General features: G+C 41.0%; 1 protein-coding gene across 1 annotated transcript in view; it reads right to left on the bottom strand.

Annotated features, from left to right (window-relative positions):
* TMPRSS3 (transmembrane serine protease 3) overlaps window positions 1–16,419 on the bottom strand; it is a 107,130-nt gene that overhangs the window by 73,880 nt on the left and 16,831 nt on the right. The window contains exons 4-6 of the mRNA XM_063444827.1: window positions 10,360–10,501; window positions 4,226–4,342; window positions 735–851 (exon numbers count right to left, since the gene is read on the bottom strand). Coding sequence (XP_063300897.1) covers window positions 735–851; window positions 4,226–4,342; window positions 10,360–10,501 — 376 coding nt within the window. The remainder of the gene's footprint in view (window positions 1–734; window positions 852–4,225; window positions 4,343–10,359; window positions 10,502–16,419) is intronic.

The following is a 16,419-nucleotide window of genomic DNA, read 5'->3' as shown; positions in this document are numbered from 1 at the left end:
TATTCTTACGTTTGTGAGTGCATTTCAGTCTTTTTTGTTTGTTTGTTTCTATCTGCACTATTTTGGTCTCCCTTTGTATTTTTAGATTGTGCTTTTTATTGTTCTATATTTATGATATTGAAGACATTGAGGAGTCTTCGCACTTCCTTTTTACGGGGTATTTATATATTTGTATATTTTGTCCCCTTTTTATAGCCACAAGGGTTTTTTTGCATTTGGTGCAAATTATTTATTTTTGTCTGAGTATTTTCCCCCCTTAGGATATTCATTTTTCCAAGCTTTGAATGAATCCAACCGTTCATCGTTCCTGGAATTTAAACTTCTTCGTTATTGCGTATGGTTCTTCAGTTGATCGTATGACTTGTGATGTCACTGTTATCAAGAGGAAGTGACTCAGTGGAAGGCTTATCTTATACTCTCTGCCTGTCTCTGATTGGTTCCTTTTTTTCTCTATATGTCTTTCCTGCTATGGAGTAGTAAAGGAAAATTATGCAAAATACACGCCTCCTGTCATTATTAAAATTAAGATTATTAGTACACTAAAGCTAGCATAATCTTCAATTTTAGGCATATAGATTGAATATCCTACTTTATTCATGGTAGACACGCAGGGACACCCATTAACTTGCATAATGTTAATATCTGCAAGCATAATCACACCGTGACAAAATGATTTACAATCATAACATAATTTGGATAGAAATATATATAAATATATAAAAAAAAATAATTACCACATCCGTACTCGTCATCTCCATCAGGACAATCAAACACCCCATCACAACGTTGTACTTTTTGTATACACTTTGAGGAAGATTGGCAACGTATTTGTCCAGGGCAGGTGAAGTGTACTAGGATATAAGAAGAAACATGATATTTTTTGGGAATATTATCATACAGAGTCAATCGGTGAGAAACGTTGGCAGGAAAGTGAGAATATTCAGTAATGCCAACTGAATTTTAAATTGAAGGCCAAAGTAGCCAAGCTGGAAGCATAAGTGACTCTGAGAAATTTTCCAGTTCAGCTATTTTCTGCATAAATTTTAAATTTACTTTGAATTCCCAACAAAGCTCACTTTAGTGAATGGCCCTTTAGTTAGCTCCGATGTTTAAGATAGTTTCAGTCTCATTTTTTATGGGTTTGAACCAGTTCCATTTTATTATAAGACAACGGAAAAATGTCCCAGAGCTAAAAGCATTCTTTGCTCTACTATATGTTGTCCTCACTGATTGAAGCTTCTGTCATCTGATTACACCTGGCTAGAGATTTGTGCACGATGGAAAAAATTTGTTCTGCCACAATTTTTGTTCCCAACAATGAAATTGAGTTTGGGCCCTCAAACACTCGTACAGTTTAAGGTTTGGCTCATCCAAATATCGTACATAGAAAATATTTGTGAAAACAAATTGGACGAACAAAAAAAAGAGTTGTTTAAAAAAAAAAGAATATAATGCACACACTTAAAAAAAGGTGGAATACTTCCTGCAGGGTGCTCCAGAATGGGAGGGCCAATCCCTGAAGACATCAAATGGAATTTTTTTTTAAAAATATCCAGGCACACCTGAGGTTTCTTCTGAAAGGTAGTCTTTCCGGCTCGTCTCTGAGCCTTGATCAAGAACAAAAAAAAAAGAGTGTGAAAATGGGCCAATCAGCGTGCTGAAAAATACATAGATAATATAAATATAAATATATATGTTTTGTAGTAAACTGATAGATGCAGTTGACCTTTATTTGCCCTTTATTTGGCTCAAAAAAACAAGTGATAAAAAAAGTAACCAATAGAAGGAAAAGATGAGGAGCAGTGAAAAAAAATCGATATTTATAGATTTTATATATATATATATATATACATATATATATATATATGTATGTATTAAACATAGAATACATACATATGTATTATTTTATTGCTACTTCTTTTTCACCTTTGTTAGTCACTACACACTTGATCTGTGAATAAAATTAATATTTGTTGCTGTCCCCTACATGGGTAGAACTCCAAACACCAAATCAACTCAAAACACCCCAAAAAAACCCAAGCATGTTATTTCACTGTTTATACATTTGTATATCACTTTAAGTATCGAGAATTTGGCCAAACAGCCAATCTACCTAAATCTGGGCAAATTGCAATTTGGGCAAAACCAAATGCACAAGCCTACCTGCTTATGATGACTTTGTCAATAAAGAAGAAAACTGTTCCTTTGTGGTCTGCTAGAGTATTGCTGGTTCCTGACATACTGTCTCGTCTTGCATGTGGTACATCCACTTCAAGTGACTTTGTATTATTGGATCATTCTTATAATGTATGATTTCTGTTTCAGAGACTCGGTGTCCTTGGTGTATCTAGAAATGCATGTTTTGGATTTTCTCCAAATCAATTTTTTTTTTTTAATGTACATTTGTACATCTGTTTTTAACTCATGGGTTACTCCAATTAGAAGTGTCCTCACTTGTACAAAAAATCCTACTTCAATTAGTCATAAGCATTAATTGCATCAGACTCAGAATCCATTCTTCCCTGCTTCTCCTGATGTCCACAGTCTTGTATCACTGATTATGGAAGAATAAAAGTACTTTTTTTTTCATAATTTAATGTATGTGGGACAAAGATATTTTTTTCCTGATGGTTCCATTTCCCTTGGTCTATTCATTTACAATAACAGTATATGTTGAGGAAATGTCTTGACACTGAAAACTCATAGCTACAAGATTTAACTAGGCTTTCCTTTGGTATTTGAACCTTCTCGACAATTATAGAAGAACCTCTTGGAGCCATTTAAGCAGAAATTGACATAGCTAACATGTTCGTCTCTCACATTACATTTAAATTAGGACCCACCAACCAATCATAGACCTAACATGTTCGTCTCTCACGTTACATTTAAATTAGGACCCACCAACCAATCATAGACCTAACATGTTCGTCTCTCACGTTACATTTAAATTAGGACCCACCAACCAATCATAGACCTAACATGTTCGTCTCTCACGTTACATTTAAATTAGGACCCACCAACCAATCATAGACCTAACATGTTCGTCTCTCACGTTACATTTAAATTAGGACCCACCAACCAATCATAAACCTAGCGTTGACCTTGAAACAGTCCTGTAATAGGTTGTGTTCTAAAATTTCCAACTAGGATTAAAAATGAATTTTATTGAGATTTTTACCAACCATTTGATTTAAACAATGCACCTAACATTCTGCATATTTTTATGTTCATTAAACAATAAAACGGACATTCGCTGTGTATTCTCCCCCTGAGGCTGTAATAAAATAAAATAGGGTGCTTCACCCTCCACATTTTTCAATTTCACTGCTTGTTCTCCCAAGTCTTCTGTCTATGTCCTACCACATTAATTAGTTATTCTTCTTCTTCCTGCCCGTTTTTTAAATCCATCTCTCTTTTAGCTATTGTATCAAACCCATCTTTCTTCTTTTTGGTGTTTCTTATACATTTTTGCTTTAACTCTTCTATTCCTTGCTGTCTTATCAACGACTTTTCTTTATTTGACCTTGATTTAATACACTTTTCAAATTATTTAATACTGTTTCTAAATTATTTATCTACAAAAATCCTACAGATTTTAATGGCGATTTCTGTAGATAAATCACCTGGAAACTTTTCTAACGGTATTGAATTATATGGAAAGCTTATAAAATCGAAGTCTTTATCTCATATTTATGAGTTGGTATCCCTAATCGTCAATGTCATGTATCTTCTTACCTACTCACCTCCTTCATTGCCTTATTCCTGTCTAAATCTTCCCCTAGTTTGGAATATTGCGTTCCAGGAGGCATTTTTAGCAAATATACAAATGTAATAAGGTTGATATAGAAGTTGTATGATTCTCAATAGCTTGAAACTAATATATTCTGTTTTAAAGTCAGAGATTCTAAAGAGGTGCATGCGTGATCAATGATCACTTGGATCGCGCAGGAGAAAGAAATGGCAAATGATAGACAGTGACTAAGTTCTAGCAGATGAACATTAGCCATAAAGAATGCTTTGCTTTCTTCTGTCCAATTAAGCTATTTAATACCCAGGTAAAGTAGCTATCAAACTAAAGATTATTAATAGCACAGCTCTCAGCCTGCTTTGTTTTGTGAGAAAAATACCCTATCCTCTACTTGTTATGTAATGTCTAAGAGGCCAGCAAAACTTTGAATCTTTGACTACTTAATGGAGAACTGACTGAATAATGAATAGTACTCACCAATCAGTCCTGCAGCAACGGAGAGAGCAATTACAAGTACGAGAAACAGAATGAAAATCAAATACTTCACGGGAATAATAGGATGGCACTTTGACGATTCAGCATTTTCTCTGTTTTCTGAAATGACACGAACAAATAAAAGTAACAGGGTTGTACTGACATCTATACAGCCATCAACATCAACTTCTGTACAGACGTGTCTTGGGTAGAAAATCTATTGTAACAAATACAAGTTCCATACTTGTTTCCAGCTGACATATTTACCCTACTGATATCTTTTTGGTTGTTTTTTATATAAAAAATATGTCACAAATTTATGTGCTGCGGGTTTATTTCATTTTTGTTTGTTTATGATTGTCAGCTTAGCTGTTTTTTTTTTTATTTGTTTGTTTCGTGGGTTTTTTGTTTGTGTTTTTTAACTCAGGAAATGCCATCTGTGGGAAGCTCAATAAAATATTTGTATTTTTTTTTTTTCATCTTCAGACTTGCGAGAAAGCAATAACTTCATACATTAAATGCGTGCTTTGCCATGTTAAGAATAATAAATGAATCATATTCATCATTTTAATATTTCCGGATTCGTTTAAAACATATAAGAACAAAATAGACACTTTTAGACTCTTTGCAAGCTATCCATGCCGTTGGCATGTCATGTCGTGTGAGTAAAAGCAAGCATTACTTAATCTGAATGAGTTAGACAAAATCTGTTAAAATCATACAGAATTATTCTTGGCATTGTGATAGACATGCTGAGATCACACCATATTGTTATAATTTGAGAATTTTTATTGGACCGCACCATAATTCAAACCTTAATTACCCTTACGCTGGCACAAAAATGGTCAGCTCCTGCAAGTGCATGTCCAAAGAATGAGACTGCAATGTGCAAACATTCTCAGGTCCCTCCAACAGTCCTGATTTTGGCAGGACAGTCACTATTTTGGGGTCTTGTCCCACCATCCCAATCCCTTGGTGTCTCGTATCTGGGGGCACTAGGGAACTGTTATCTGACAGCACAACACAAGTGCATCGCATTGTGTGGAGAACATATCTTATATTTCTTCTACCGGTACTAGTGAAAAACGAATACCACAGTCCTTCATTGAATGAACAATAGCCCAGCACAATGCATGGTTCATAATTACCTCTAATTAAAGGGGCAGTACATATACAACTGCAAATGTTGCAAATTGGTAACTGTGGCTTTAACCGAATTACCTTACATCATTTGGAATAGCAGATGTCAGAACAGGTCGTTATTCCCTGTTTGGCAAAGCTACAATGTTATCCCAGTCAACAGCTGCCTGCTGAGACCCTCCAAATTTCACATCTGTATGCTCAACATCTGGAAAACTAATTAGCAGCCGTTTAAACATAGCTGAGTATTCCCCAAATCTGAATAATATGCAACAATAAAAAAATAAATTATAATTTAAAAACAACTAAACAGAGCACATATGTATTAACTGCTGTGCTCAAACCTCATAGGAGGTATAGAATAAAATGTATGCAGGTGTACAATAACGATAAGAACCAAGAGTGGGAACTTCTCTGGTATACGTGTAAACTGCGCAAAGCAAGTATACTCCCAATGTTGTAATGAATGATCCAAAGAAATATAATTGCGTGGGAACAAAAAAATATGTATACAATTAAAGGAACACTATAGTCACCTAAATTACTTTAGCTAAATAAAGCAGTTTTAGTGTATAGATCATTCCCCTGCAATTTCACTGCTCAATTCACTGTCATTTAGGAGTTAAATCACTTTGTTTCTGTTTATGCAGCCCTAGCGACACCTCCCCTGGCTATGATTGACAGAGCCTGCATGAAAAAAAAAACTGGTTTCACTTTCAAACAGATGTAATTTACCTTAAATAATTGTATCTCAATCTCTAAATTGAACTTTAATCACATACAGGAGGCTCTTGTAGGGTCTAGCAAGCTATTGACATAGCAGGGGATAAGAAAATCTTAATTAAACAGAACTTGCAATAAAGAAAGCCTAAATAGGGCTCTCTTTACAGGAAGTGTTTATGGAAGGCTGTGCAAGTCACATGCAGGGAGGTGTGACTAGGGTTCATAAACAAAGGGATTTAACTCCTAAATAGCAGAGGATTGAGCAGTGAGGCTGCAGGGGCATGTTCTATGCACCAAAACTGCTTCATTAAGCTAAAGTTGTTCAGGTGACTATAGTGTCCCTTTAATATAGGGTGTGTCTGTGAACAATGTGAAAGAGGTGCTTTTTAGTGCTGCTCCTTTAGAAGGAAGTATCCCTACACTTTCTAGTACAAGACAAAGTAACACTGAAAATGGTTAAGGTAGCGCAAAAAATATAGTCTAATCAAATGTTGATAATAAACATATAAACATTTATTGAATCTTATATGAAGTCTAAAAATATATTTAAAATACAATGACAAAAAAACCTTGTACAATAATAATTATTGCTATACTGCACACTACTAAGTAATATAGCAAAAAAAAAAGAGAGACTGTGTTAATTAATTAAATATAAGGTAAAATAGAAATATACCATAAAAAAATTGAATACAAAATATGGAAAAAATAAAAAATAAAAATAAAAATAAATGAGAGTGGAATGGCAGAAAAAAACAGTACTGAAAAAAACAAAAACAAAAAAACTATACAAGGACTATACAAGGTTGGACAGTATGAAAATACACTTAAGGCATTTCTCCTAATAAATAGGCTTTATCAACACTTTTGATAAAGCCTATGTATTAGGAGAAATGCGTTAAGTGTATTTTCATACTGGTTTTTTTTACCATGTTACTGTTTTTAGTGTTTTTTACATTAAAGTACTTTTTATTGGACATTTTGCTGCTGCTGATGGATCTTTTGGCTATATCCTTGGTGGGGATAATACCACCTAAGCGCACTGGATTGAGCAAGTCACATTTTGCTCTCGAACATGTGAGTAGGCCTTTTATCTTTTTTATTGTGTTTTGCATTATATATTATGGTGTACACTATTGTGGTTTTATTTGTTTCCTCCTATATATATATCCAAGAAGAACAACTATTTTCACTATATCCTTGAGTGGGAAACATACCACTTCACATGCTATCCTTGGAGCCATATCTATGGCTCCATAACATGTGAGTGCACATTTTTATCTATACCTACTCTTACTCCTACTCCATAGCCCAACATACTACACCATATATGTTTCTTTTATCTTTTTATTTCTATGAGGATACCTCCCACAACTATGACAACACGAAGAGTTAACTGTGCACTTAATCCATGGGCGAGGATCATTTCGCCCAGGCACATAAGTTGGAGCTGTCTTAAAGAGACAGTCTGAGCCCTGAAACAACTTTAGCTTGATGAAGTGGTTTTGGTATATAGATTATGCCGCGGAAGTCTTGTTGCTCAATTCTCTGCCATTTAGGAGTTGAATCACTTTGTTTATGCAGCCCTAACTAGACTTGGGCATTCATATTCAAATGAATGGACTTTCTGACAAAAATTGCCATGTTTGTCCATTATTCCAAATACCAAATAGCAAAAGGGGAGCCAAACAAATGAACAAATGTATGGGCTCTGAACAAAATTCTTCTATGCAACATTCGTTTATTCATTCATTTGCAAGTGGCGTTTGAACTTTTGTATTTCATTCTCTGTAATTCAAAATGCAGAACACTTCGTCTGAATGCATGAATGGCTCATTCTTTAAGTGCGCCTTTGTTCTTTCTGCGGAGCCAAACTAACGAATGTGCACGGAATGAACTAGCCATTTGTTCATTTGGATTATTTGTTCGGCCTTTTCAATTACAGATAGTGTACTGTCTGTTACTGTATGTATTACAAACTGCGGAACGAGTCATGCGAATGCACAAATGGCTCCAATATTCGGTGCTCATTTGTTATTTCTGCTCACTCTCATATATTTCTTGTTACAGGTATGATGTGAGTGAGCCGAACGATCGTTTGAGCAATTTGTGCATTTTGATGAAGCGTTCAGCCTTTTGCAATACATTGCTTTAGCATAGGTAAATGGGATGCAGTGAAATCTGAAAACGAATGAGTCAATGGACGAAATTTGGTTTTGACAAAACACTTTTTTCGGACAAAACTAAAATTTCTCCAGTGCCCAAGTCTAACCCTTATCACATCACTCCTGGCTAAGACTTATGCAGCTTCCTAGATACTTCCTTAAATAATCTTTTTTTTAGGTTATTGCACAATGTGTTTAATTGAGTATTGCTTATCTCCTACTGTGTAAAAAATCTGCTAGACTCTGGAGCAGTCTCATGTGTATGATTAAAGCTCAATTAAACGGACACATAAACATCTAAAGTAAACACACTGTGCTGTAAGATATGATTGAAAATGAAACCACATTTCATGTAGGTTGTCTGAGTTACAGCCGGGAGAGATTTTGCTATGGCTGCATAAACAAACAAAGTGCTTTAACTCCTAAATGGAAGAGAATTTAGTAACGAGACTGCAGGGGCGTGATTTATACACTAAACCTGCTTCATTAAGCTTAAGTTGTTTTGGTCACTACAGTGTCCCTTTAACCTTTTTTCAATGAGCTTAGTGAATGATTCCTCAATTATAAAATCAACTAGGCAGCCGATATAAAGTATGTTGAAATAAGTTCATCCAAACATGTTTATGAGAAGAGCCGCTTCCATTCGCCTGTCTGTTAACAACCAGACAGGGGGGCAGGCAGACAGATTCCCTTTGAAGTCAAGTTTATTCATGGAGGAAACCAGTGTGCAGAACACGGACTGCCATTGCATCATGAATCGCTGCTTCAATCTCAGAATCTCAGGGCAGTGAAGCAAACTATGATGTACTGCACAGATACCAGGAATAACAGTTTTAGCCTTCACTGCTCCTTTAAGGATATTCAGCCATCAGAGATTAAACAAAGCATTGTAAAGCACACCCTTATGGCATTAAGAGGATTAGAGAAGGTTAGATGTACACACTGGCTGTTTAAATACACGGTTATGTTGCAGCTGAGTTTGCACAGCTTAATCACCAAGGCTGAGGCTCAGTAGGGATAATTATATTTAGGTTCCATGGAGAACAGAGATCGTGTTGGACACAGCTGTGCGCTTGTTAACTAATGAAACCCACAAGACATTGTATGTTAATCTGAATACTGACTGCACATAATAAAATCTGCCGCACAAATCAGTAGAAATTTAAATGTTCACTTTTTAATTTTTTTTTTATAATGTTAAACTGATTCATATAAAAGTCTTAAGTAGATCAGCAGAGAGTAAAATAATTTTAATTGCTAAGATATCACAAACATTAAAATGAATGCAGGAAAAAAATACAATTGTCTTTTGTGTAGGGATGCCATATTTTTCAGGATACTAATGAATTCTGCATTCTGCTATACAGGGCTTGAAAGTGCTGCCCGGCAGTATGGGGAAATCAGATGCTTCCAATATTCGCACTGAAATTGGAAGTGTGTGACCTGAACTATTACGCAGGGCCAAGTGGTACACTGACAGTGGGTGTTGCTGCACTGGGATGCTGGCTTGCAGGGTACGACAGCTAGTAATGCTGCTTTCCCACATTGACAGCTAGGGCCTCACCATCACCACCATAAAGCAGACCTTTCAACAGTCTCACTTTTGGCAGGACAGTCAGGATTCCCGAGTCCTATTCTGCCCTAACCTCTTTAGTTCCCTCTACCAGGGACCACAAGGAATGTACCTTCTCATGATGGCTCATTCACATGGTTAACACCATCTTATGGAGTCTTATGGAGTCTTATGGAATACATTTACAATGACCTCTATCTCAGGGAAAACACTTTTTACGGTGTCTTAAAATTTACGGAGGACATCTTTTAATACAGACTTATATCTCACGGAGGAAAACTTCTTATGGTGACTTCCATCTGATAGATTATAGTGACTTATTTTAGTGACTTCTATCTTAGGGTTTTTATCTTATAGATACCTCTTTCTGACGGAGAACACTTTCTTATGGAGTTTTCGTTTTGGTGGAAAGCTCACTTAATTTCTTATGGTGACTTCCATTTTATGGAGAACCTCCTTCTTGTAGAACCAAAGTTACCTGGACATCCTATCCCACACCATTATATATAGAGAGAGAGGGGGAGGTCATGTTATACCTGATCTGTTTTCTCCAGGTTCTACTTTCCTTTGTGTCAGGAAAAATCGAAAGTAAGAGAATGCAATATCCACGACTGGCAATTCTTCCTCAGACACGGACACGACTTCCAAACTGCCGCTAGGCGGCGCTTCATCCTGAGCCTGAAATTGAACATTAAGTATGAGGTTAACTTAAAACAGTGGAGATATAACGTTATCATTATTATATGCTTATCTACATATATTATGTTATTGTTACTGACAGAACCAAACTTCCTAGGACTAAATACAAATCACCAGTGAAAATATTTACACGGTCGGTACCAGCAAAGTAAATTATATTAATTCAGATTTTATCTGTCGTTTTCACTGTACAATTTGAACAATTACTGGAGGCACACACTGACACCCACACATTTTGTAGGCAGGAAATAATTTAGAGTTGCCCTAAGTTTGGTCCTGGCTTAGTGCTGTAAGATGGACACACTTTAGTAGTCCCCCCAAATCCCAGACATGGTATACAATAATAGGATGCAATGCTTGGCATTGTGGGAACATGCGGATACCTGATCTTCCTCTACTAGACGTTACATCTAAACATTTATAACAGTTTATAAATATATATTTTTTATGCCAAGAAATTATTTGAACTCTTAAAGGGATTCTATAGTGCCAGGAAAACAAAGCCATTTTCCTGACACTTTAAGCTCCTACAGTGCCCCCTCCCTAGCGCCCCCACCTCCTGCGGGACTAAAAGGGTTAAAATCCCTTCAGTCACTTAGCTGAATCCAGCGCCAATGTCCCCCAGCGCTGGGTCAGGCTCCGCCCATGCTCCTCCCCCGCCGACGTCAGCGGGCGGGGGAGACATAATGCGCATTTGTGGCAATGACCGCACTCGCATTAGGATTTCCCCATAGGAAAGCATTATTAAAAGCTTTGCTATGGGGAAAATCTTACGCTGGAGGCAGGGACGTTTTAGCCGAGCTGTGTGCTCAGCTCCCTCGCGCGCCGCAGAGTGAGGCTGGGAGCCGGAAGATGATGTCATATTACGGCTCCCAGCCTCACTCTGCGGCGCACGAGGGAGCTGAGCAGACAGCTCAGAGGAAGTGACAGCTCCCTCGCCAGCCGCCCGCCCGCCCATGCCGCCTGCCCAGCAGCCACTGGACCCCCGGGGAGGAAGAGAACCCCCCAGCATTCCCAAAGGTAAGGGGCGGGGGGCGGTGTTTAAATACATTTTTAAAAAAAATGTGTTAATGTGAGTGTGTGTGTGTGTGTATGTATGTTAGTGTGTGTGTCTGTTAGTGTGTATGTATGTTAGTGTGTGTGTCTGTTAGTGTGTGTGTCTGTTAGTGTGTGTGTGTCTGTTAGTGAGTGTGTGTGTGTGTGTATGTCTGTTAGTGTGTGTCTGTGTATGTCTGTTACTGTGTGTGTCTGTTAGTGTGTGTATCTGGTAGTGTGTATGTCTGTTAGTGTGTATGTCTGTTAGTGTGTGTGTCTGTTAGTGTGTGTCTGTTAGTGAGTGTGAGTGTGTCTGTTAGTGAGTGTGTTTGTCTGTTAGTGAGTGTGTTTGTCTGTTAGTGTGTGTGTGTTTCTGTTAGCGAGTGTGTGTTTCTGTTAGCGAGTGTGTGTTTCTGTTAGCTAGTGTATGCGTATTTGTCAGTGGATGTGTGTGTGTATTTAGAATGCGGGGCGGGGGGAAGGGTTGGGTGGGGGTGGTACAGGGGGGGAGGCGGGTGGCGTGGGAGGGGGGAGGGGGGCGCCTGAGTTTTGTCCTGCCTAGGGCAGCACAAATCCAGGATAAACCACTGGCTGGAGGTCCTAATGCAGAGCTGAAGTGGTCTGGGTGCTACATTGTCCCAGGGAAATATACAATTTTATGCAACATTCACGTAATAATCCAGTATATTTTAAATATATAGTAAAGAATTAGCCAGTGACATCACAGCCCCGTTCAGGCACAGAAAAGGCACTCAATGCAAATGAGGAGTAAAAACAGAAATATTGTTATTCTAACTCTATGCCAATTGACATTGGTGTAAAGGCTGTTTTTATAACTATGATTGATGCACACAGTTTTAGGCTAGAGGTATATGTACAGGTGTAGATTTCTACTTTTAAAATTTATCTTCCAGACCTCGAAAATACATATTTGTTCAATATAGTTGAAAAGTAAACATAATATTAAAATCCTGGAAAGTTACACTTTCTCTTTAGATTTATCTATACAGTAGCAGGGGAAATGGTTGGCAAAAATCATATATAACATATTACCATTAAAGTGCCACTATGGCACATATTAATATTTATCTGCGTCATGTAAAGATATTAAAATAAAAATTGAATTTGAAAAAGGCAGAGGGCACTCTAATGAGGTGAAGATATTTAGTGAGGAAAGCTAAATGTAGCTTTCATTAATGTCCGAGTACATCCTCAGATCGAGATGCTATCATTACCCAACTTAATAGTGCTCATTTCTTTGAACTTAGATTGGTGAAATGTTTAATTAATTCTACCAAGAATCAAACCCACAACTCAACGCAACAGTTACAACATTAACCACTGATCTATCTCACCAGCTTAAAGTGTTTTTCCCAAATCCATTATTTCATATCCCTTTCTAGAAAAGCCACAAATGGATGTGCTACACTTTTACAGGTCAATTTCTTACTCCGCCAAACGAGATTATAAATAAGTAAACGCTTTCTGATCTTTTTGCATGTGGCTGTATAAAATGCATCCGTTCCATAACGATTATAAAGAAATAACATTAAAAGTCTCTCTTTTTCAGACCCTACCTTCTCCTCACTGGCCATGGTTAGCAGTAAGCAGCATTTCTCTGATGGTCATGTAAAGTCATCCTACCTGCCATCCAACATCACATAGCAGTGGCTGTGCTCAGGAGATGTCCCAGGTTATTGCAAATGATACAATGTAATTGAGCCCGGCAGAGACATTTGATAGCCAGTACGCTCTCTATAGCAACCAGGAAAGTAAAAATCAGTTACCATATTGATCAAGGAAAGATGACAATGTAAAATGAGTATTGGCAACTTGTGATGACCCTCCTGTTGAGGAAGGAATACATATCATGTTTACAGAAGAGGTATCAGGACAGCTGGCATATAAACCGATCTGAGTTAAAGGCGCCAGCCTCCTAATGAGCAAGAATTAGCCAACGATAAATAATGTATTGTGAAACTATAGGTTAGAAAGATAACAAAGCTTCCTTTGATCAATGGCTTTGCTGGACTTGTGATTAGCCATTCAAGCATTGTAAATGATTTACTGTGCAGTATTTGACTGTCTTACCAACAGAGGAAGAAATCATGTAACTTAATGCCAAGGATGGCACACTATGAAATCACTAAGAGGTAGACTCTGTTATTTTACTTTAGAATAAAGAACTAGTTAAAGGAGTTAATTAATTTGCTTAATTATAAGCAAATTAGTTTATTCCGTTAAAGGCACTCTCTAAGCGCCAAAACCACTTCATTTTAATAAAGTGGTTTTGGTGCCTAGATGATGCCTAGATGCCTAGATGATGTCCCTTTTCTGAGAAACATGTCACTTCCTCGTTGAAAGCCTTTGGTTTGCAAAGGTCTCCATATTTGGCGTCATCATGCCCAGCAAGATGAAGACGCCATACAGGGCCGGCCTTAGGGGTGTGCGAGCTGTGCGGCCGCACAGGGCGCCATGGACCAGGGGGCGCCCTGTGGCTGACACAGCTCGCACTTTCTCCTAGTGACAGCCTGTGAAGGAGAGCTCAGAGCTCTCCCCTAATACAGGCTGCGCTGTGTAGCGTGGCCGCGCTCCGCCCCCCTGCCTCTTAATGCTGCCCTCACTGATAGTCCCCAGACTCCCCACTCGGATCTCAGTGAGAGAAAGGGGGCGGGGTTAAACGTCGATCGGAGGCGGAGCTACATGGGAAGCGGGGCGGAGCTACAGGCAGGCGAACCCTCTGGTAAGTTAGGGGAAGCAGGAAGGAGTTCCTGTTCCCCCATCTACCACCACACTGCCCCCTGCTCCCCCCTACCCTAACTGTGCCCCCTGCTCCCCACCTACTCTAACTGTGCCCCCTGCTCCCCCCTACCCTAACTGTGCCCCCTGCTCCCCACCTACTCTAACTGTGCCCCCTGCTCCCCACCTACTCTAACTGTGCCCCCTGCTCCCCCTACCCTAACTGTGCCCCCTGCTCCCCACCTACTCTAACTGTGCCCCCTGCTCCCCCCTACCCTAACTTTGCCCCCTGATCCCCACCTACTCTAACTGTGCCCCCTGCTCCCCCCTACCCTAACTGTGCCCCCTGCTCCCCACCTACTCTAACTGTGCCCCCTGCTCCCCACCTACTCTAACTGTGCCCCCTGCTCCCCCCTACCCTAACTTTGCCCCCTGATCCCCACCTACTCTAACTGTGCCCCCTGCTCCCCACCTACTCTAACTGTGCCCCCTGCTCCCCCTACCCTAACTGTGCTCCCTGCTCCCCCTACCCTAACTGTGCCCCCTGCTCCCCACCTACTCTAACTGTGCCCCCTGCTTCCCCACCTACCCTAACTGTGCCCATTGCTCCCCCACCTATCCACTGTGCCCTAGCTACCATAACTGTGCCCCTTGCTCTCCCACCTACCCACTGTGCCCCTTGCTTCCCCACCTACCCGCTGTGCACCTTGCTTCCCAGCTACCACCGCTGTGCCCCCTCGCCCCCAGCAAGCTTATCTGTGCACTGCGCCCCAGCTACCCACTGTGCCCCCCTGCTTCCCCACCTAGCCTAACTGTGCTCCTGCTCCCCCAGCTACCCACTGTGCCCCTGCTGCCCACCTAGCCTAACTGTGCCCCCATGCTCCCCACCTACCCACTATGCCCCACCTACCCACTGTGCCCCTTACTCGCCCACCTACTCACTGTGCCCCTTGCTCCCCCACCTACCCGCTGTGCCCCTTGCTCCTCAGCTACCACCACTGTGTTCCAGCTACCACCACTGTGCCCCCACTCTCCCAGCTGCCACCGCTGTGCCTTCTCACCCCCAGCTAGCTTAACTGTGCCCCTGCTCCCCCAGCTACCCACTGTGCCCCTGCTTCCCCACCTAGCCTAACTGTGCCCCTGCTCCCCAGCTCCCCACAGTGCCCCTGCTCCCCACCTAGCCTAACTGTGCCCCCTGCCCCCCCACCTAGCCTAACTGTGCCCCCTGCCCCCCACCTAGCCTATCTGTGCCCCTGCTCCCTACCTACCCACTGTGCCCCCTGCTCCGCCAGCTACCCACTGTGCCCCCTGCTTCCCCACCTAGCCTAACTGTGCCCCTGCTCCCCCCGCTGCACACAGTGCCCCTCCTCCCCACCTAGCCTAACTGTGCCCCCTGCCCCCCCTAGCCTATCAGTGCCCCTGCTCCCCCAGCTACCTACAGTTCCCCTTGCTCCCCCAGCTACCACCACTGTGCCCCCTCTCCCCCAGCTACTACCACTGTGCCCTTTCTCCCCCAGCTACTACCACTGTGCCCCCTCTCCCCCAGCTACCCTCTGTGCCCCTGCTCCTCCACCTTCCCACTGTGCCTCTGCTCCCCCAGTTACCCACTGTGACCCTGCTCTCCAACCTACAACTACACTACCCCTGCTCCCCCAGTTACCCACTGTGCCCCTGCTCTCCTACCTATCACTACACTACCCCTTCTCCCCCACTGTGCCCCATGTTCCCCCACCCACCACTACTTTACCTCTGCTCCCCCACCTACCAATACACTACCCTTGCTCCCACAGCTACCACCACTGTGCCACCTGGTCCCCCACCTACCACCATTGTGCCCCCTGATCCCCCACCTACCACCACTGTGCCCCCTGATCCCCTACCTACCACTACACTGCCCCTGCTCCCCCAGCTACCACTACACTACACACCTATTGACACACACAGTACATGGATAAAGGGGTATGATGGGGGGGGCGCTGTGAAGATTTTTTGCACAGGGCGCCTTAGGGCCTAAGGCCGGCCCTGACGCCATAAACGCTCCGCTCAGTGCTTGTGATAGAGAATGCAGTCCCAGAATGCATTGTATAGGTTCCCAATGCTTCTCATAGAGATTGAACTATGAT

This window comes from Pelobates fuscus, chromosome 1 (genome assembly GCF_036172605.1).
Source record: "Pelobates fuscus isolate aPelFus1 chromosome 1, aPelFus1.pri, whole genome shotgun sequence".
In the NCBI taxonomy this organism is placed as follows: domain Eukaryota; kingdom Metazoa; phylum Chordata; class Amphibia; order Anura; family Pelobatidae; genus Pelobates; species Pelobates fuscus.
Note: the sequence above shows the minus strand (reverse complement) of the source record. Positions and strands in the feature narration are given on the sequence as shown.